The sequence below is a fragment of the Engraulis encrasicolus genome, chromosome 10 (assembly GCF_034702125.1).
Source record: "Engraulis encrasicolus isolate BLACKSEA-1 chromosome 10, IST_EnEncr_1.0, whole genome shotgun sequence".
Taxonomy (NCBI): Eukaryota; Metazoa; Chordata; class Actinopteri; order Clupeiformes; family Engraulidae; genus Engraulis; species Engraulis encrasicolus.
In genome coordinates, this window is record NC_085866.1 from 34,429,968 (window position 1) to 34,452,467 (window position 22,500).

The 22,500-nt window shown below is 44.3% G+C and overlaps 1 protein-coding gene across 2 annotated transcripts in view; it reads right to left on the reverse strand.

Moving 5' to 3' along the window:
• Positions 1–22,500, reverse strand: part of tbc1d22b (TBC1 domain family, member 22B) — a 98,439-nt gene that overhangs the window by 4,713 nt on the left and 71,226 nt on the right. For both annotated transcript variants that reach the window (XM_063208706.1, XM_063208705.1), the window contains one exon: positions 15,039–15,166. In XM_063208706.1, coding sequence (XP_063064776.1) covers positions 15,039–15,166 — 128 coding nt within the window. The remainder of the gene's footprint in view (positions 1–15,038; positions 15,167–22,500) is intronic.

The following is a 22,500-nucleotide window of genomic DNA, read 5'->3' on the forward strand; positions in this document are numbered from 1 at the left end:
AATAAGTGGCTTAATGTTCGCTGGCCTGAAGGCCAACTCTAAACCTGATGCAAGATTCAACAAGTACTGTACAGCATCAAAAAAACAAAAACAAAAAGACAAAGCAATACATAGTACTGTTACAGGTAGATGTGTCTACTTAGTTTGCAGGGAACTGCAGTAGGGCAGATTTGTAATAGAGCAGATCTGCATGAAAGTGCACAGGAAGTATTGGGAACATCACCGTACCAGCTACAGTACTTCCCATTTTCCATGAATTTCTTTCAATAGCCTCTTATCTTTTTCTACACAGTCTACTACTGAACTGTAGCATTGGTTGGTAAAAATGTCTATCTTTAGTTCTCATCTAAGGTAAAAATCTATTTTTTTCCCAAGATCCGACAGTAATTTTTGCTGGCAATGGATTGATTTGTTGGCCTGTGTCCAACGTGCCAGAAAAGTTCAGTTCACACAAGCTGGTGAGGGAATGATGATGCTCCAAGCACTCCTTCAAACTCAGTTTTTTCGTTTTGTTTTCTGTCATTTCCCTGTTGCTGTTCCCTATTAGTTCACATAGAATGAGAAACAGCCAAACTATGTTCTCTAAATGTTTCTTTTGGAAGTTACACAAAATACTCACACATAGCGAAACACACGCCCCCACACATCACAAAGACTTGAGACATGATAGCGAGTAACAGCATGACTGCAGTGTTCAGTAATGTGTCAATGACTTGTGAATTTGAAGTCGTTTTCGGCGACCATTTTCTGTGAAACATTGTGTTGTTCTAAATGAAGATTGATAGACATGTGTTTCATCCATGTCATCATAGCCAAAAGAGTTTAGTTGCTCTAAGTTTTTGATGACAATTTGTTCTTTATTTTTTTTTAACGTCAGAGCCAAACTTTGTTTTCATTTCTCATTTTCCTGTTTCTACACACATTTCACGGTATGAATGAAGTGTACTCTCTACTTCATGGGTTTGCCTTCTAGGAATTCTCTCATGTCCGTTGTTTATTTCTCTTTCACTCTCTCGCCGTCTCGCTGGTGCTTCCTGGAATTCTCCACCATCTTCTTCCACCAGCTATTCTGCGACAGAACTCTTACTTGTTTTGCACTGTGGCAAGGCCTCTTGTGTACTATTTCTATTACCGTATTAGCCCGAATATAAGACGATCCTGATTATAAGACGACCCTCCATTTTCAGGCTCATGTTTTGGGGAAAAAAGTTTTTTGAAGACTTAATTTTGTTTCACATTTGAAACTTTTCTCAAAATGCAGTTTTTAATTTGTTGGAAAATCTGAGGCTTTTTACAAAGAACAAATTTCACAATATAATTTTCATGGAATTTCCATGATATAAGACCACAGATGGCTATATCCTTTTCCTTTCTTTACTCACTTCACCTGTCAAGCGCCAATAGGCACCGTAACAGGCTACAGCCGTCTGGGCCCGCCTGTTTAAAGTGCGACGCAACATAGCCTACACTCAGAGTCCGCGCCAGCCAGGAAACCAGTCCAGTACAGAGCATGGCAACCCGACCGAAGCCCGACGGGCCGGGTCGGAACCCGACGGGCCGGGCCGGACTCGGAAAAAAAAAATAGAATATCTGTCGGACTCGGGTCGGGCTCGGGCTTGAACCAAACAGACATTGTGAAAATTGTAAGCAATCAGAGGAAACGTTTCAGTTCATGCAAACGGCAGTTTTGTGATTAAAAAATAAGTAATTGAATATGCATAAATGAAATGAAAAATGTTGGTAGGCTATACTCGTGCGAGTGATTATTATTGGCTGTATGCACGCGTCAGTTACCAGTGGCAACATGGACGCTCACTCCCAGTCAGGCGAGTAGGGATGCCGAGTCAACTTGCTTTCTTAATAAGCGCCAAATACAGTTGTCAGTGAACGCGTGGTCTTTTGTTGTAGGCCTAGTGTAGGCCATGTTTTAGCATGCCTTCGGTGCTGTCTTAAATGTTGAACATAAAATGACGAAGTTTGTCACTGCATTGCTCGCCAAGGATTACATTTCCAGCAAGGGGTAGCGAGGAGCATAATATGGATTAAAGAAGACGCACACGCTACGTGGAGTTGTCAGGTAGAGGCGAAGAGGTTTCCTGTAACTACTTTGTCCGCTGTGACATTTCATGTCCTTCACGTAGGTTCTTAATTCTTGTCACTTTTACTGTAGCCTACAGTTGTAACTATGCGCGTGCAACCTTTCCTGATTTTATATGACCGCATGGAATCAGGGGAAATGACATTCTCTTGGGAGGGCCGAACAGGCTACTGTTTCTTCGGGTGGGTGAACTTATAGCCCATCCTTCTTAACGACAAGGAGTGGCATCTTCACCGGCTCGCGGGGATTTATTTGCACTAACAGTAACGTAACAAATGCGTCCATAGCCGCGCTGACTGCATCCAAACCGTATTCGTTAGTTTTCGCCTTTCTCATCCTCTCACGCCCCTCCCATGCATTTGATCACAGCACCCAACATCTCTGGTCTAACCGAAAGAAACATAAGGTGCGCTGTCACATGTATGTGTTTATACTTACTATGCGTGCGTAACTAAATTAGGCTACAGCAAATTGCCTCATCCTAGTTGCCTATCCTGGCTATTTATCACGTGCTATTTTGAGTATGAAGGAGGCCACATAGAAAATATTGCTTGCGCACAGGTTCTGTTGTTATTACAGTGGTCTCGGGCTTCGGACGGGTTCGGACACAAACATTTTAATTAGTCTCGGGCTCGGGTCGGGGTTGATCACTTTTCTGTCGGCTGAGGGCCGGGCTAGGACAGAAAAAACCGGCCCGAGCCACGCTCTAGTCCAGTAGCCTAGAGATAGGCAATCTATTGTGCGATGCACAGATTTTGCGAATTGCTTCGTTTACAGCAATATCTAACCAGCAGCCGTCTCGCCAAATCGCCGTTCATTTTATGCATCCAAAGTTTTCCGTTGGACTGTAGAAACCGAACGTGACCAAAGGCAGATTGACGCATTACTTGAAACCCATGCGCTGCCTATCAGGACCACGTTGACATTAAAAGTCTGATTGATATTCATTTCGTACCAAGGGTAAAACTCCTAGTGATTTTATATGAACAAGACAATCTCTTGCCTTAACCATTATTCTGTGTTGTTGTTGTGAGGCATATCGTCAAAAGGCACCGCTTGTCAAAGGTGTGTCGCGCACACACAGATGACCATTGATGGCCTTATGACAGCATCCAAAACTTAGCCTACAGGTTGTTCGTCAAATCACCCTTCATTTCGTTAGTTCTAGTGGCGTTATCGGCTGACCAGAGAGAACGACCAAAGCTTTCCTGATGAGACTGTAAAACCAAACACAAATAAAAGCAGAGCAACAAGCCGCGATTGACTTGTGTTTTTCCCCTTGCACTGTCGTCCGCATCGCGTTGACATTGACAGTTGATAGACGTGCGGTGCAACTGTCATAACGAAACAAGCATCTGCAAATTTGATATGGACAAAACAATCTCTTAACCCATCCATTATTGAGTTTTGTGGCATTGTTGTGAAGCATAGGCTAATGGCCGAATTTAGGTTAAGTTTATTTTATTATTATTATTATTATTTTTTAAAACTTTTTTCTCTAGCGCGCGGAAATAAGACGACCCCCCTTTTTAGAGTACTATTTTTAGAACAAAAAACACGTCTTATATTCGGGCCAATACGGTATGTACTGTAGAGTACCAATTTCTGTGAAAGTCTGTGGTGTTCTTACAGTAAAATGAAGATTGACAGATGTGTTTCATCCATAGCCAAAAGAGGTTGGTAAGTTTTTGACAAAAATTGCTAGATGATGTCATGCCAAGTGAATCTGTTCTTTAACTTTAACTTTAAAGGGACACTGTGCAGGAAATGGTCAAAAAAGGTACGGCAACTATGCTGCTCATTGAAACTGGGCTGCCTATTGCCAAATTTGATCTTTACATGAAAGTTTATAAACAGTAATAAACAAATATTTTCTAATATGGTCCAAGGTTTTTTTTTGCAGCTAAAAATGGCTTTTTTTGGAAATTCAAAATGGCGGACCATGGGGAAGATCCCCCTTTTCATGTATGAAAAGTGCAATTTTTCCAGTCATAATGAATACTTTGAATTTGATGATGGTGGTAAGTATTCATGAAAAAGGTAACATTAGTGAATGGGCAGCATGAATACTGGAAATAAACAACTAAAAATCACAGTGTCCCTTTAAAAAAAAAAAATTACAGCTGAACCAAATGTCCACCGTCCACTCCTCTTCAACACTTGCACTTGTTTTGCATGGCAACACAAAGACCCCAGTGCAAGGTCTTCCATGTACCCTTTGTATTATGTACTATACAGTACCATGGGCACCATACATTGAAAGTCCTTCTCTTTGAAACAGGGCTTGCTCTTTACGATTTAGTCATCCCTGTAGTGCTTTTCCTCGTACCACTTATGAGCAGAATTTCATCAGAAGCAGAAGCATGCTATAAATAGGCTTGTTTTTTTGCCTTTCCTCAAGTGTTTTTGCGTTGTTTGTCCCTCTTAAAGCTATGTGTGAAATCTATGTCGAACACAGCCCTTGCACGAGGGAGCGAGGAAGACAAGCCCAAGGTGGGACAGAGGAAGGGAGAAAGAAGACCAAAAATAGAGGGATACATAGAGTAAGGGGAGAGGAAAAGAGAGAGAGAGAGCGAGAGTGAGTGGGAGGGAGAGAAGGACCATGGGAGGAGAGAGGAGATTGTGGAAGAGGTGGTGGTACTGGAAGAGGAGGAAGAAGATAGAGGAGGGGGAGGAGGAGGAGGAGGAGGAGGAGGAGGATAGGGAACATGAGAAAGAGGAGGTGAGTTACTGAAAGAGATAGGTCTCCTGTGTGAAACGGGCTTTTTTTCTCTCCCTCTCTGTACCATCCCTTCTTTTTTATGTTCCGCTGAGGCGAGTCAGCGCATGTGACTGCTCATTGGCTTGTACGTTTGTTTCACTCATCCACAGACTGTGTGTGTGTGTGTGTGTGGGGAGGGGTGGGGTGGGGATGCTGTTGAAGTGGTATAGGTTGGGAGGGATGTAGTAAAGACAGATTGATGAGGAGTGTGTGTGTGTGTGTGTGTGTGTGTGTGTGTGTGTGTGTGTGTGTGTGTGTGTGTGTGTGTGTGTGTGTGTGTGTGTGTGTGTGTGTGTGTGTGTGTGTGTGTGTGTGTGTGTTTGGGGGGGAGGGGGGCAGTGCAGTAAGGAAGGAGTATGATGAAGGGAGTGAGAGGGGGTTTGATGTGAGGACAGCAGATAAAGGCATGCAGTATGTTGTATGTGGTATGTGGTGTGTGTGTGTGTGTGTGTGGGTGTGCACATGCGCGTGGGTGGGTAATTGAGGAGTGTGAAGAAGCCTTGAGAAGAAAAGCGCGAGCATGTACGTGTACGTGCGTGTGTATGTGTGCGTGTATGTGTGTGTGTGGGTGTGTACGCGTGTGTTGAGTTTGGAAGGAGAGTGTCGTGTAGTGTAAGGGGTGGTGAAGGCTGCCTGCCTGCCTGCCTGCCTTGCACTAATGGACTGGAAGTAAGACGTGGCCGTTTTATCACTCCTGCTAGACATTAACATGACTTTCCTCTTTGTCTCGTGCTCCACTCTCATCTGCCTCTGGTGTCTGCGGGCTGCTTTGTGGGAGAGACTAATTGATCTTCAGGGGGGCAGGCTTTTGTGCTTTGGGCTTAATGCACCTTGAAAAGGAGAAGATGGACGGCCTGGCAGAACGGAAGTCTGGACTAGATTTTGATCCGCCTTTAATGAATGCAAGGCCTGGCCGGGCAGAGAGAGAATGAGAGAAAGAGAGAGAGAGAGAGAGGGGCAGGAGGGGATGGAAAGAGAGAGAGAGGGGGGAGAGCGAGAGAGAGAGATGGGAGGAGAGAGAGAAAGGGGGAGAGAAAAAGAAAGAGACAGACATAGAGAAAGAGACAGGGTGAGAAAGACGAGGAGAGAGAGGGAGAAAGAGAGAGGGAGAGAAAGAGATGGGGAGAGAGAGAGAGAGAGAGAGAGAGAGAGAGAGAGAGAGAGAGAGAGAGAGAGAGAGAGAGAGAGAAATAATAAATTCCAGCTCTTCCATGAATAATAAACGATCAATTCCTTAATGACATAAAGAGGTATGACTCCCCAATTTAAATATTTCAGATGGATTAGCATTGTGTGCCAAATTCATGCATAAGCGCGAGACCAAATTGAGGGTGGTGGGTGATGAGGTTGGGGTGGTGTGGTGGTGTGGTGTGGTGGGCGTGTGTTGCTGAGAAAAAATGAATATGGGACCTGAAAATGATAAACAGAGGCTACCTTTCCCCAAGAACAAACAGTTACAGCAGGAAAAGTTATCGCTGCACTCCTCCTTCCTCTCCCTATCACTCTGTGGCTTCCTTTCTATTACTACAGTATGTCCCTTACTCACCTCTCTCTCTCTCTCTCTCTCTCTCTCACACTTCTCTAACCCCCCTCCCTCTCTCCCTCCTACTGTCCTTCTCTCCCAACCTTTCCCTCTCACTGCATCAGCACTGTTATACACTCTCTCGCGTTCTCTCTCTCTCTCTCTCTCTCTCTCCTGGGTGCCTTGATATTAAGCTCAGGAAGTGACATAATTAAGGTGATGGTCTGCCTGGCCACAAAAGGCCGGCGTGGGGGCCGAGGTCAGCAGTGGCGGCAGGATGCCTATTAAGCTCTGAGGAACACTTGCTCTTTTCTACAGCACCCTCCTCCTCCTCTTCCTCCTCCTTCATGCACCATCCCTTCCTCATCACCCCTACCTTCAACCTCTCTCTTTCTCTCTCTATCTGTTTAGGGTCACTGTCTTTCTCTCTGTAGCTCGCAACCATTCTTGCTTTTCTCTTTCTTTTTCACTCTCTTAGTTGCTTTCTTTCCCAGCTCCAAAACCCAGCATCCTTCCACCAACTCCCAGTTGCTCTTTTCTAATCCACAACATCACCCCTATCATGCCTCTCTGCATCCCTCCCTCCCTCTCCTGCTCTCAGTTGCTCTCCTCTACCCCACAACAGCATCCCTCCCTCCCTCCCTCCCTCCCTCTCACAGTTGCTGTCCTCTTCCCCACGATACCATCCCTCTCTCCCTCTCTCCATCCCTCCCTCCCGCTCTCAGGCACTTCATTCATGCGGCCCCCTTTCAGCTGAACAAGGTGGGCCATTGCTGGGCTGCCTGGCTGGCCTCAGCCTGACCTCAAAGCAGCCAGGGAAGATGGAGGCAGAGGCTGCTGCTGTTGGTGGTGCTGGTGGTAGTGGAGGGGAGGATGGTGGTGGTGGCGGCGGAGGGGAGGATGGTGGTGGTGGTGATGGAGGCGATGCAGGCAAGGAGGTGGGAAGTGTGGGTGAAGGGAGAGAGAGGAGAGGACACAAAGAGTGCCTGAGGATAAAACAAGCAGTGAGGGAGGCAGGAGCGGAGGGGAGGAGAAGAGGGAGGGTAGGAGAGGAGGGTGAGAAAGGATAGAGAGAGGGGAGAGAAAGAAGAGAGAGACAGGATATAGGGAGGGAGGAAACTAGAGAAGCAGAGAACTCTTACTGTAAAGTGTAATGGGTGGTGAGAGAGAGAAAGAGAGAGAGAGAGAGAGAGAGAGAGAGAGAGAGAGAGAGAGAGAGAGAGAGAGAGAGAGAGATGAAGAGGGATGGGCCAGATGAATGATAAAACAAAAAAGGGGAGGAGAAGATTGGTGTGTGTGAGAGAGAGAGATATGAGAGAAGTGGGAGAAGAGAAGAGGGGAGGGAATAAGGAAGCTGGAGAAGCTAAGTAGTCAAGCAGCCATTACAGCACTGCAAAAATGTGTAAGAAGGTGAGGGATGAGGGCGGGATGGGGACCGACCACGTCTGGTACAGCAAAGCAGTATGGGAGGAAAGCAGAGGAGAAGAGGAGCCAGTGAGCCAGGCAGCCAGCGCACGTCCGCTCACTTCACGCGCTGTCGGCTGCAATTACACTGTTGTGGATGAGGCTAGCACAGGTGAGGCTGACAGCCAGCCAGCACTGCTGCTGCTGCTAGACAATTTTAGAGGAGGGGGGGATGCAAACGAATTAAACACCCTGCTCTAACACCTGTCTGCCACTGACCCACAATGTGTGAATAATCAGGAGTATAACAGCAACATATTTCACTTATACTGTACTGCATATCAGGTGATGTATATATTGATTGCTGATACTCTGATATCATTATTCATTTCACATCACTACTATATTGCGATATTATAATACTTATCAGACTTATCGCACTTCTTTTTAATTTTCATTTCAAGGAAATGTCGTTTTTCACTTTTTCAGCATTTGGAAACTCAGACCACAAAAATGCCTCCCCGTATCAGATTTAAAAACTGCTGGAGCGTTCATCATTTTGAAATCTCTCAGTCTCTCTCTTTTGCTCTTACTAATCTTCCTCGCCTCGCCACTCAAAAGTTCTGTGCTCTGGAGCATTGCTGTGGTCACGACGGGGCTGTGTTTACTGTCTCGGTGTGATGAGATGTAAAGTGAGAAAATGTAAACAGATATTTGATATACCCATTTGTCACATCAGTAGCCATGGAAACTGCAGATATTTTTGTTTCTCCCTTTTGCAGGACTATTTTTATTATATTTTTTATTAAAGGATCCCCATTAGCTTACGCCATAGCAGTTCGCTAGTGTTTCCTGGGTCCTAATTTAAAAAAATCATTTCAGTTTAGGAACATACAGATATACACACATCACAAAATAGAGTGCAAATTAAAAAATCAGTTGTTCTATTAAAGTGAAATACATGAAAACAAAAATGTATGAGTTCAAGAACAATTGTAGCAGACTATCTATGAGGGATTTAAGTGCAATGTTACAGGTAGTATGGGTGTGCCAAGGCTACAATGTTTGCGTGGACTGATAAAGCGTTTTAGCTTCAGGAAGAATCCCTTTCGCTATCGTCACAATATCAGATCCTCTATGTACTGCCCACCATAACTCTGAGAGATACTTCTCAGCAGACAACATGATCAAAGGATGACAGTCCTACTACATGAGCTGATGGTCTTACTTTTATAGTAGTGCCTCTGTACTTCCATCCACTCTAAGCCACAGTAGATGAAACAAAACTAGGCTCATCATTTTGGCACAGTCAAAGGCCCCTGACATTTCATCCAGGCTTTTGTTCTTGACATATTGTTGAATTGGCAGTACTGTGACCTTCCTTCTTCGCCTACTTTTTCAATAAACTTACAGGAAATTCATTAGGCAGAGCTTTGCTCACATTAACATGCGTTTTTAATTGTGTTAACTAAATAAAATGACTTGCACCTGTTGTGCTGGATCAAGCAGCATTCAGATTTAAATTTTCCAATATGGGCAGGATTACTGTATTTCTTTATTGGCAAAGATGGAATGTTGGCTGGAATGAAACAGCAGGAGCAGCGCCACCAATATTGCAAACAGAGAAATAGAAAAGAGAAGGGGAAAAAAAAACCATTTTGCAGAAAATCTCGCAGAAAAATAGTTGAGATTTGACAGCCGTGCTGATAAGCCTAGAGGGAGGCTAGTTAGTAGCTTGGCTTGGGCTCCATGGCACATCGGCTTTTTGAGATGGGCTTTCTTTCTCTCCTTTTTGTTTCACAGCACCTAATCTCTGGTAGCCACACACCGGGAGAGAAATGCCTCGTGCAGGCAGCGCATCACTGCGTCCTTCCACACAAACCAATAATGGATATACTGGGAGTGGGAGGCACCAGCCAGTAGTCTGAGGGGGGATATGAGAATAATTCCTAACTCAGTACCTAAAACAAAACAAGGCTGGAACAAAATGAGAGTGAAACTGTATGGGTTTTTTTTAACTGCAGGGTAATTTAAGACTTGAAAGCAACTCTTGTGGTGCTATTTTTGGAGACTCTGTAAGATATGGCACAATATGGCAAAATCTTCAGCAGGGTTGGAATTCACTCCTGTGTTCATCTGAAAGGCATATTCAGTCTTGTGAAGTCACATAAGGCATACACAGTAATGAACATAACATAAAACTATAGCTGCTCCAATAATCTAAAAACCTTTAATATTACACGCTTCAGCATCGCTAAGAAGAAAAACGAAAATCATTATTTGTACAACGACCGTAAAAACTCCTGCCTTCATGGAGTTATGGAGGGTTTCAATGACATTTCTGCACAGAATGTCGGTTGTGTTCCATTAATCTCAATGTTAGGGATGTCAGTAGTAATGTCATTATGTGTGGCAGTTTCAGTTTCGTTTCGCTTCATGCCACTGCTAAAAAAGGGCCGCCATTTTCCTCTTTGAAGGCTCTACAGTAGCTCTGCACACAACACAGTTGGATGGTGCAGCTGAGCTCTGCGGTGACACGGAGAGCAGTGCAGCTTTCACTGTTAAACATAAGTATATCTTATGGAGGGACATTTTAGTCAGGACATCTCTTTTTGGAGTTCAGTTGTTTATAACGTCAACTTCTTTGGATAACTAGAATTTGGTGAATGTGAATACTCACAGTTTCTTGGCTGTTTCTAATTAACACTGACTATTTAATGTCATTAAATACTGTTGTAGTCATGTGGGGCGCTGCTACATTGGTCAGTTGGATGCCAGTGTGCTGGTGCTTAGAGAGTTGGTTTGTATATGTGAGTGTGTGTGTGTGTGGTTTTTTTTTAAATGTTAATTATGCCCAGCCAGAGGACCTCTGATGTAAATTACCCAGAAATTATCTCTGGGTACGACACATCAAACGATGTATACAGTCTGTAACAAATCAAATAAATTAAATACAAAGTATTTGGTATGTTTTCAGCATAGTGCATTTGAAAGTTTGTTTTTGACCATCCAAAATGAGGAAATGATGAGGAGCAGATAAAGACAAAAACAAACTAGACTGCCTGTGCAGTCGCCTTCGACTGCTTAAGGTATATCCCCAAAACGCGACGCTTCCAGTCCCCCATCATTCCTACCACTCCCGTCCACCATTTCGTAAACGTATATGATACATACAGACGTGACATGACGTGCATAGGCTTAAAACCAAACGACTATTGTGAAAATGAAGCAAAAAATGGGGCAAATGGTAATACTGTTTTAATGGTTCAGTGGATATACCACATTAGGTACAGTGTAATAACCAGTGTAACAATATTTAATACAATGTAATTGTTTTACTTACATCATGTGTTTGTGCGTAAGTGGTATTACATGGTATTGCATATTGTTACACTGTTATTACACAATATTACATGGTATTGCATACTGTTACACTCGTTATTACACTGTACCTGATATTGCATATTGTTACACTGGTATTACACTAGTATTACATGGTATTAAATATTGTTACATTGGTTATTACACTGTACCTAATATGGTAGATTCACTGAAATGGTGAACCATTAAAATAAGGTGTTACCGGGCAAATCAATCCACCCAGTCAGAAGTTATGGGCCAAAAGAAAATTCCGCCATTTTGAAAGTGTTGTCTTCCAAACTCGAATCAGTTCATGAACCTACCCTAGAGCATTCACACACAAAATCTGGGACAAATCCATCCACCCGGTCAGTAGTTATGGGCCAAACAATAATTCGGCCATCTTGAATTCAGCCATCTTGAAAGTGTTGACCTCCAAACTCGAATCAATTCATGAACCTACCCTAGAGCATTCACACACCAAATCTGGGACAAATCCATCCACCCGGTCAGTAGTTATGGGCAAAACAATAATTCGGCCATCTTGAATTCAGCCATCTTGACAGTGTTGACCTCCAAACTCGAATCAGTTCATGGACCTACCCTAGAGCATTCACACACCAAATCTGGGACAAATCCATCTACCCGGTCAGAAGTTATGGACCAAACAAAAATTCGGCCATCTTGAATTCGGCCATCTTGAAAGTGTTGACCTCCCAACTCGAAGCAGTTCATGAACCTACCCTAGAGCATTCACACACCAAATCTGGGACAAATCCATCCACCCGGTCAGAAGTTATGGACCAAACAAAAATTCGGCCATCTTGAATTCGGCCATCTTGAAAGTGTTGACCTCCAAACTCGAATCAGTTCATGAACCTGCCCTAGAGCATTCACCCAAAAAATCTGGGACAAATCCAAACATCCGTTCAAAAGTTATCGCGTTAACACGAAAGACCTTACGCGGCGGCGGCGGCGGCGGCGGCGGCGGCGCACGCAAAACCATTACATCCCCGACGCTCCGCGTTTCGGGGATATAATTATGACAATGATATTACATGTCCTGTGGCAAATGTACCTGCATCTGTGATGGTGTACCAATAAAATAACAATGACTGTGGATCCAGCCTCAGCCCCCACATCTCCTGTTGAGTGGTGTGGGGCTACTTGATATCCATTGCATGATTGATGTACAAAATGATTACAGGCACGCACGCACACACACACACACACACACACACACACACACACACACACACACACACACACACACACACACACACACACAGTCACATACACACACAAATATATACGGTATGCACTACTGTATGCATGTGTATACTGATACAAGTACCACGACTTGACTCTGAAAAGAATCTTTCACACCAGACACTCCAGAAAACAGCAGAAAAAAACCCTTGAGATATTTCTTTGCCCAGTTTGGTATTAATGAAAAAGAATACAAACAAGCAGAAGATAAAAGAAACTAAGCATACTGCCTTGGCCCTTCTCCATAAACTCATCTACCCTGTGTGAACAAAGCCAAGAATACAAAAACATGAGGAGGGATATAGAAAAACACACACACACACACACACACACACACATAAAAAGTAAAACAACCAGTCCATTTTCCCCAGGATTCGCACAACAGAATTGAACCCATTGACTGCCCTATCGATCCTGCTGTTTTAAATTACATAATGAAACCAAGTTCTCCAGTTCTTTATGGGCAGTGTTATTTGGTTGCTGGCAAGCCTTGATGCAGTCGAAGTGTTTCCCCCCGGAGCAGAGTACACCTTTTAGTCTGAAGATTTGGCTGATTCTGATAGGGTACTCCCAGTGCAATATCACTGACAAAGCCCTGATAAAACTTACTGGTGTTACTATGAGTGAACAGGACCTGTAATACAGCAGTCCAACACCAGTTGGATTCATCTGGCTTGTTTCACCGACAAAGAGTCTTCCAATTAAAAAATGCCCGCTCGCTACAGGCTTCAAGGATCTCCACAAAACAAGATCAGACAATATCCTTGAAACTATAAAACCACTCAGATTACAAAATTGGTGCAAATTCACATGCACACAAACTTCCAAGATTTAGTTAACACATCAAAAAGCCTCATTTCCAGTAAGACAAACAACAATGGTAAACACCAAACAAGCCAACGAGCCGAGCGACGCAAAGCACGAGGAGGGAAAAACAAACGTGAGTGACACCTGAGTGATCAGGTGGGCAACATCGCAGTGCTGTCAGGAAAACAATAAATCACAACGGTGAAACAGCAGCAGCATACAAGACATTATATAAGCCGTTTGATTGACACCTGGTAATAGCTTCCTGAAGTCATGCTTCACGACACACGCTTTCAACGAGCGCTAAAAACCAAAAGGCTTATATTTAAAACATGCCATGGCATTGCATAACACTCATACAGTATGTGTTACACAAATGTAAAAGGCCTCATGAAGATGGATACACCGTGGGATTTCAGAGATGCTACGGAAAAGGCTGTTGTTGAAATCAAGTTCAAGCATTACAAGAAAATTGTCTTCAGTACGAAGACAAGGCGAATACTACGCGCTACAATGGACAAGCTCTTCTCAGTGTTGACCCAGTGGCAATGAAAGGCCCACCAGCCCTCCCCTGTAGAAAGCCTCAAATTCACAAAAGAAGGCTGGAAGGATAAACAATGAATAGAACAGAACGTGCCTTTTATTTGTCACTGTATGCATGTACACTTTACCTGTAGAATGGAGATTGAATGATACCATCACCAGCCTCCTCCTCTGGCAATGTAAGCCATTCCGTTGCATCGAAACGTTACATTAACAACAAAAGAAATGGGCCAGATGGAGGTGGAAAGAGCTGGCTGCTGGTACGGTGTGTTCATTTTGCAAGAGAATAACTGGAGCTAGCTGTGTGCGCTCCTGAGTAAATAGTGCATTTATTTGATGGCTGGTTAGAAGCTCGGTCACTGAACCGAATCAGCCTATTTTCTCTCCCTCCCCGGTTTTTGCCTCTTTTTTTCCTCCATTGCAGTTGTTATGCAGCAGTACATTTCCTCTCCCGTTGTCCCTGTCTGTCGCCATGCCTCTCCCTCCCCTGCCTGCCGGATCTAGCAGGCAGGCACAGTGAGGAAGAGTGAGGGAAAAGGGGCACAGGCTGGCTCGGGCTGGGTTTCAACTGCCAAACAAACATGGCAGGAGCTCTCACTGCAGCCAAAAACTTCCCCACACGTCAGAAACATGCCAGAAAGCCATCCGAACATACAAAGGCCTTGGTTGGCAACCACCAGTTGACGGTTCCTCATGATTCCCCACCTCAGGTGCACCCACACAGCATGACCACTGAATCACAGCGAGCCTGGGAAAACAGCCCCAGATCCTAAAATGGATCTGTGCAAGTCGCGCACGGAGGCGTGCCAGAATAAGGTTCAAATCAATCAGCGTGCGCTCGGCTGGCCTAACTGAGCCTTCCTCTGCTGCGGTGAACCCGCCATCGAGCACACACCTGATTTAGTTCCTCTGCTCCTCGCGCTGCTTTGCCGGAGTCAGGGCTGTGTGCATCAGGCACAGGTGCGCTCAATTACTGCAGCTACTCAGTTCTGCTGCAGGGCAGAGCCCCTGGAGTGGGCTAGCACTACACACCAGCAGTAAGCAGCCTTATTGTCCCAATCAGCGACAAAAACACACACACATGCTGCACACACACACACAGTACACACACATATGTGCACAACTACACACAAACACATATACTTGCGTGTACGCGCAAGCACACACACTCAAACACACAACCTGCCCCTCTCTCGACCCTCATCCCCACCCTCACACACATACACACACTCCAACCCATAACATCCCCACTCTCCACCCTCCACCCCCATTACCTGGTACGTGTCCCAGAGGCGGATGGTGCAGCGTAGAGGCAGCTCTCTCATCAGCAGGTTGTTCATCCAGCGGAAGGCAAACTGCAGGTACTCCACCTCACACTTCTGGAAGTGGCCGTGGACGTCCTCTGTGCGTGAAGGGCCCAAAACAAGGGAAGAGAAGAAATACAATTCATTTGGTGGGGTTGGCTTTCAAAACAACTACCAGCTATACTCTCTGGTAGTGGTTGTTTGGAAAAGGAGAGAGAGAGAGAGAGAGAGAGAGAGAGAGAGAGAGAGAGAGAGAGAGAGAGAGAGAGAGAGAGAGAGAGAGAGAGAGAGAGAGAGAGAGAGAAAGAGAGAGAGAGAGAGAGAGAGAGAGAGAGAGAGAGAGAAAATAAAGAAGATAAATACTGTACATAAAGGAAAGGAAATAAAATGAAAATAAAATAAATGAAAACAGGAGCGAGGGAGAGAGAGGCAGATAGAGAGAGAGCAATATAACGAGAAAGGGAGTGAAATAAGATGAGCAGAAAAGAAAGACAATCCAATTCGGCAACCTGGAACAACCTCTCCAGTTTGAGATGGTTTGAGGGCCAAAGGTGCCCCGCGTGTGTTTTCTTCCCCCTGAACTCCTGGGCGCCTCGCTAGACACTAGACCTAATTATTCCGCACGCCAATCCTGGATCTGACACCCGCAACCCCACCTCGCTCGACTGTGTGGCACTCAAAGCACCCAGCTCAAACAAACATTTGTCTGCATTGACTCGCGAGCCAGACAGCCTTCCCAGTGTTTGGGCTCCCTGGGACTTGAACCCATGACTCCTACAGGCAGCAGCTGAGCACAGTTACTGCACTGCACTGCACCCCACTGGTGTTATTGACGGGTATAAATAAAGGAGAGACTGGAGGAGCACATTAAGAGTGATGGTTCTATCTATTGGATCAGGACGGTGCTGTAGAAATAATCCGAACCTGAGAATGGGAATGAATTTGGTTTTAATTTCTTTTTCAATTTTTTAAAAATCACTATCTTGCTTCTTTAATATATAATGTACAGTCAGAAAGATAGGTATCCAAACCTGAAAATGGGAATGAAATCGATTTTAGTTTCTTTTGCAGACTTTTCACAATCTCACGTCTTTAATTTATACAGTTTAGACAGTTACAAAACAGCGCACTTCACCAAGAAGGCTGGTGGGATTCATAAGGTCAGCTGGTGCATATACATGCTCAGCAAGTCACGCTTTTCAGTGCTGAAGGAAAATAATGGTAAGTGGAGTAGCATTTCTGACCCAAAGATCACACTCTGGAGAGACACTAGAAGAGACCTATTATCTCATTAAAACATCACCTTTTATTCCAGCCACTGATTATAGACAGCACATTGTGCTTTTACAGACCTCCTAAAAGGCACAGTTCTTTCACTACTGTGGTGGTTAATAAATAAATAAATACCTGAATTTTTTAAAGTTTTAAAAAGTTAGAGGAGAAATTGCCAAAGAAACAGAAAATGAGGATGAATGAGAGAGAGAAAAAAAGAGGAGCTGAGGGGGATAAAGAAAGTGCGGAAGAATGAGAGGATTCAGAGAGTCTAAAGCTGGCAAATGCAGAAGCTACAGTTTTGGGGCCAAGTTTTGTAGCAGCAGCTTTTCCAAACTTCTCAAGGGGGCATCGTTTGGGGAGGGGGTGAATGTGTAGTCATACAGGGGCGTCTGTGTGGGAGAAACGGTTCTAATTAAAGGCTTGGTTGGAAAAGGTGAATCTTGAGCTGCCACTTAAAAATGTCCACAGAGTCTGTGTCTCATGTGATGATGTGCTGTGGCGGAAGTTTTTAGTTTTTTTTTAGTTTCAGAGAATAGTGTGTTTGAACACTATAAAAGATGCTTTTCTCCTTTTTCGCAGTCTTGCGTATGAGGGAACTGTAGATGACCTGAAGTCTCCCGCAGAGATGCAAAAGGTCAAACCTCTCAACTAAGTAAGAATGAGCCACAGTTCCACGTACAGAGCTTTAACCAGCAGAAGAGCTTTAAAAAATCAATTCTAAAAGGACACAGGTAGTGAATGCAGCTCAGCAAGTATGGGCTAAATAGGCTCTCTCTCCCTCCCTCTAGTTTTAGTTACAATTCAAGCAGTTGAATTGTGAATTAGTGTTAGTTTCTCAGCCAATTTTTATTTTCAAAAAGGCCTGTTAATATGAACTCTACAGTAATCCAGCATGCTCGACATGAAGGCAAGAATAAGCTTTTCAACATCTTGCTGAGTCAAAAAAGAGGGTGTACTTTAGATGTTTCTCAGATGAAAGGAAATGGTCTTGGCTATTAGGATAATGGATAATGTGAAGTTTAAAGCAAAAGTCAAAGTTTAGAATCACACTCAAGATTATTATTTTTTTTTTACCTTATTTTTATATGCTGGTTTAAGTTTCAGAGAGTGTGAGAATGTGAATCTCATTTTCCTTAGGGACAATTAGTTCTATTTTTGTCTGTGCTTTAAAAGTTTTAAAAACTATTAACCCTATCGCCCACTGAGAGAATTGGCAGATAGTCAAAGTGGCTGATTTGATGTCCAACCAATCCTATATATTTGTGCAATTTCGTACTGTATAATCCAAAATCATCACCTACTGTAGCAGTCACAGAGTACAGTGAACAGGGACGAGAGAGAGAAAGCTTTCTTGAGCAACTCAAACAAAAAAATCATTTTAGCTTTTAGATGAATACTTTCTGACTGCTACAAGAATGCCTGCCTGTAACAATAACCAAAATCAGTTTGTTGCTTCATACAGTATTTTTTAAATCCTGTTTAGATGATTTAAGACCACATTTTAAACTACTTTGCACAAAAAAATGTTGAAGGTGGTAATGCAGTTTCCCCTATTCATTGTTTAATAACTAAGAACAAGCCTCAAAGAAGTGGTGTTTTAAGGTAAAGTTTATTTGAGAATAAATACCATTATAAATATCGATATTTCAACTTAGTTGTAAATATAAAATATATGATGGTAATGGTTGTTGTTAAAAAAATTAAATAAAAAAACCTATGAATGGGGTCAAGACAGCATGTTCATGAAACTCTACCATTTCGGTATTTATATTAAGTACTGGCATTTGTTTATTTTTCTCATCTAGTACTATAGTAGCATGTACCATGTTTTCTTAAATGGCACCATGATTACTATAGTAGACATATGGCATGAGGAGTGGGGAAAGTGCCTCCTATAGGCCCATACAGCAAACCATATACCTTTTGTCCATCTCATGTCTTTGGGCTGCAAATGAGAATGCAGACAGTCTCACAAGCCCTGCCACTGGCCAAGAAGGCAGCATGACAGCATGTTCATAAGAGTCCATTTCTCCTTTTTTATTCATTTTATTTCCATATACAGTACTAGTTTGTTTTCTGAACTAGTAGCCTTGCCGAAAGCAAACCCTTTGTCTATCTCACGTCTTTGGGCTGTAAATGAGGGAGAACACAGTATGTCTCTCAAATGCCCTGCCACGCAGTCAGGCAAGAAAACAAAAAAACAAAACAAAACAAAACATGAAAGCGTGACCGTCTCTAACCTCTGCACACACTGCAGACTGCATTAGCATGGCAGAGGAAAGGCCTGCTGTTCGTTTGTATCACCTGTTTAATTCTGCTTACAGGGTGCTTAGGGCAGGTCAATAATCAAGTCGAATTGAGCTAAATGGATAAGGACGCAGACAAGAGAAAATGAGCCAAGCATCGCTGGGCTGTTTAGGCTGCCTGAATAGATTTTTTTTTACAGAGTGGGGAGGTGGATGGGTGGAGGTGGAGTAGGGGTGTGGAGAGAGAGAGAGAGAGAGAGAGAGAGAGAGAGAGAGAGAAATCTTTGAAATCTCTTTTTTTATTTCGTGCCTTTTGTTGGCGGCACAAATAAGATGGCTTTTTAGAATGCTTGCCTATTGACCGGCCTCTTGATGGGTATTGATAAAAGCCTTTTGAGTGTTCCAGACGAAAAGCCTCCGAGGCCGAACAGAGCAACTGCAGTCAGGCCTGATGGGACGATAAGGGCTTTTTTTTTTTTGCCAGGGAGTTGTGCGCCCGACCCGGCTCGACCTGTCCCAGGACAGTCTGATCCGGTGCTTCTATGAGCCGCTAGCTACTACACCACAGGGGAGTGCCTCAAGGAGCTAGTGTAGCAAAATATCTTTTTTTTTTTACATCGCTTGCGGCACATTGCTCCTGCTTGCTTCACAGATTTCCTCCTCCTCAAGATCACCTCTGTTTAAGGCAAGTGGCAGTTATGCTGAAGGTGAACTGTGACACTCAGGAATGAGTGCATTTGTGTGTACTCTGTGTGTACTCTGCGTGCGTGTGTGTGTGTGTACTCTGCGTGCGTGTGCGTGTGTGTGTGTGTACTCTGCGTGCGTGCGCGCGCGTGCGTGCGTGCGTGCGTGTGTGTTCTGGGGGCTTGAGCAACACCTGCTGCTTCACACTATCACTTTTCACAAAATCACTCGAGACTCTGTGGTGTCTCCTCCTGCTACCTCCTTTCCCCAAATCTCTTAAACCACCATCCACTGATGCTCTTAACAACCATCTCTCTTTTACACACAGACACATGCACAGTCTCTCTCTCTCTCTCTCTCTCTCTCTCTCTCTCTCTCTCTCTCTCTCTCTCTCTCTCTCTCTCCCAGAAACAAACACAGAAACACCCCCCCCCCTCTCTCACTCAGTTTCTCACTTTCTCCCTCTCGTTCACACCCTAATCGTTGAGAGTTATAGAAAAATCAATGGCCAACCCGCCCCCCACTAGCACACTCCCCTCCACCTCCACCTCCACCTACATCAACGCGGCCGGCCCAGCAGCCCCAGCGAAGCGCGGAGGGAGCGGGGAACGAGGGAGGGCTGAGTGTGCACGCGTTTGTTTCGAGGTGGTGGCACCTGATTGATGTGCCGTCAACGGAGCCTCACACCACGGGCCAGCTTTATGGCCACGCCGTCCGTGGCCCCTCAGCAAATGATTACGCCAAACTCCATAAACAGCAGTGGTAATGGCCAGGTGCTAAATCACACCGGGGCCATGGGGGTTAGCTGCGATGGACAGCTGGATTGGAGACTGGAGAAGAGAGGGAGAGATGGAGAGGGAGAGAGAACGAGAGGGAGAGAACGAGAGGGAGAGATGGAGAGATAGAGAGAGAGAGAGAGAGAGAGAGAGAGAGAGAGAGAGAGAGAGAGAGAGAGAGAGAGAGAGATGGAGAGGTAAAGAAAGAGAGAATGAGAGAGGGAGAGAAGGAGGGAGTTGAAAGTGCAGCCACTAAACAGCACCTCCAGCTGGAGAGGATGGAATTGAATGAAGGGGAGAACGAAAGGGTGTGAGAGAGAGAGATGAAGAGAGTTGTAAAAATGTAGGAAAGCTGCACTTGAACAAGAAGATGTGACTATATGAGTGAGTGGGAGATAGAAACAGAAAAAGAGAGAGGGAGACAAAGACACCAAGAAAAGACAGAAAGAGACAGAGACAGAGAAAAAAAGATGTGATGGATAAAAAAAAGATGGAAGAGTGGAGATGGTTGTTGGAGGGGAATAAAGCTGAACCTTCAGTAGAAAGAGAGAGAGGCTTTAGAAGAGAGTAGAGCAGAATCTGGGCCGTTGATAGCTTTGGCCGGGTCCGGGAGAAAGTCATTTGATGCCCACCCAATGCATGCAATGTAATGAGGACCCAGATCTGGGCCTCTCCTGTCCCTGGGCCTGGGACAACCAAACCCTTTGTCCCCCCGTGTTGGCTTCCCTGTGCAGAGTAGTAGTGGGGTGGGGAGAGAGTTGCAGCACTGGATGTGAGGAAGTAGCTGTTATAACGATCCCCTCACTGCCAACCCTTCAAGACCAAGCCCTTCTCGCACTGCAGCTTTTGGAAAGTTGAAAAAGACAGAGAGGGCATTGCAAGAGAAACCTAATAACACTACTCCTTAGACTACTCAGCTCCACCTCCTAAAATATTAAACACTTCCAGCGCAAGATTTCAAATTGCAGTTTTTGGAGGGTAAAAAAGACAGAGGGCCCCGCGAAGAAACCTAACAACAAAACCGCATTTTAAACCACTCAAATCCGCCTCCACCTATTACACTAAAGAATTCAAGTTTAAGCTCTTAAATCCAGAAAGTAAAAAGACAAAGGGAAATGTAAAGAAATGTAACAGCTTTTCTTAAACCACTTCGCTGATCCAACTCCACCTCTTCCATGCTGAGCAAGTTAGTTTGAGTGGTTTAATGTTACGCCATCAATTAGAATTCAAGTGATAGCTCTCAGACTGCTGCTTCAGAGAGTACAAGAGAGAAAGGGCATTGCAAAGACACATACCATTACAACACTGTATTATACTATTACAATATAACATCACTTTATTTTGTTTAGCTCTCCCACTTTTTGTTCCTCCTCCCTCTGTTGACAGTTCAGTGAATGTACTTATGCAAATGTGTGTAAATGTGTGATGTGGGGATGTGTGCACTGTGTGTTATGTGGATATGCTGCTGGACATCTTAATTTCCTTTGGGAACAATAAAGTATCTCTTCTTTACTATACTCTTAGTACAAAACACTATAACACACTATAAACACACCACCCCCATCTGGTGCTCCTTAAACCACTCAGCCCCACCTCTTCCATGGCAGAGCAAGTTGGTTCAAGTGGTTCACTGTTACGCTATAAATTAAAGATGTCGACCGAGTCAGCGAAAAAGCCGTGCCCTCACCACCATCCTTGAGATACAATAATAGTGGAATGCTTTTATCCAATCAGCTGCTGCGGCCGTATCTAATCCCTCTATGAACATTCAAATGCACGCTACAGGGAAGCAGGAGCTTTAACACCACCTGAGGCCCCTGGGCTAGATTTGTTTCCGGGCCCTTCCGTACCTGTAATGCAGCGTATGATTCCAAAAATCTATTATTTTATTAGCACTATGAGTCCTGTGATGTGGCTTCATCCCTCCCTAGACTGCCCCTTATGGCACATCCTGGGCGGAAAGAATGGGTCAGTGAACCCGGGCCCAAGGCCCAGCATTGGATCCTCATTACAATGTATGTAGCGTGTTGAGAGGGGGGCCCTTTCAGATGAATTCCTCTCGGGCCTGCTCTTAGCTGTCAGCGGCCCTGGGTGAGCTGTGTGGCTTACGATGGCTTTTCAACCAATTAGGTCAAGGCGGCGCACGATGAGCAATGTCCCCTTTTGTCACTTTGTCACTGTTTCGCTTACTGCTGGGCAGCTTAAAGATAGGAATTAGAAATTATACGCCCCTCTCGCTACAGCCTCACACCTTCTGCGAAAGCTTTTGAGAAATGATTTGCCACCCACACGCTGAATGATTACACTTCGGTGCATTTAGAACATCAATGCATAAGGCTATTATTTGGCTATAACATTTTTTTCTTCTTCTTGTTACACTGTTATAATATTCTGGGGTTTGAATTTCTTGAAGTTCGATTTTCTTTTTTGTGGGCAGAATGTCATGGAAAT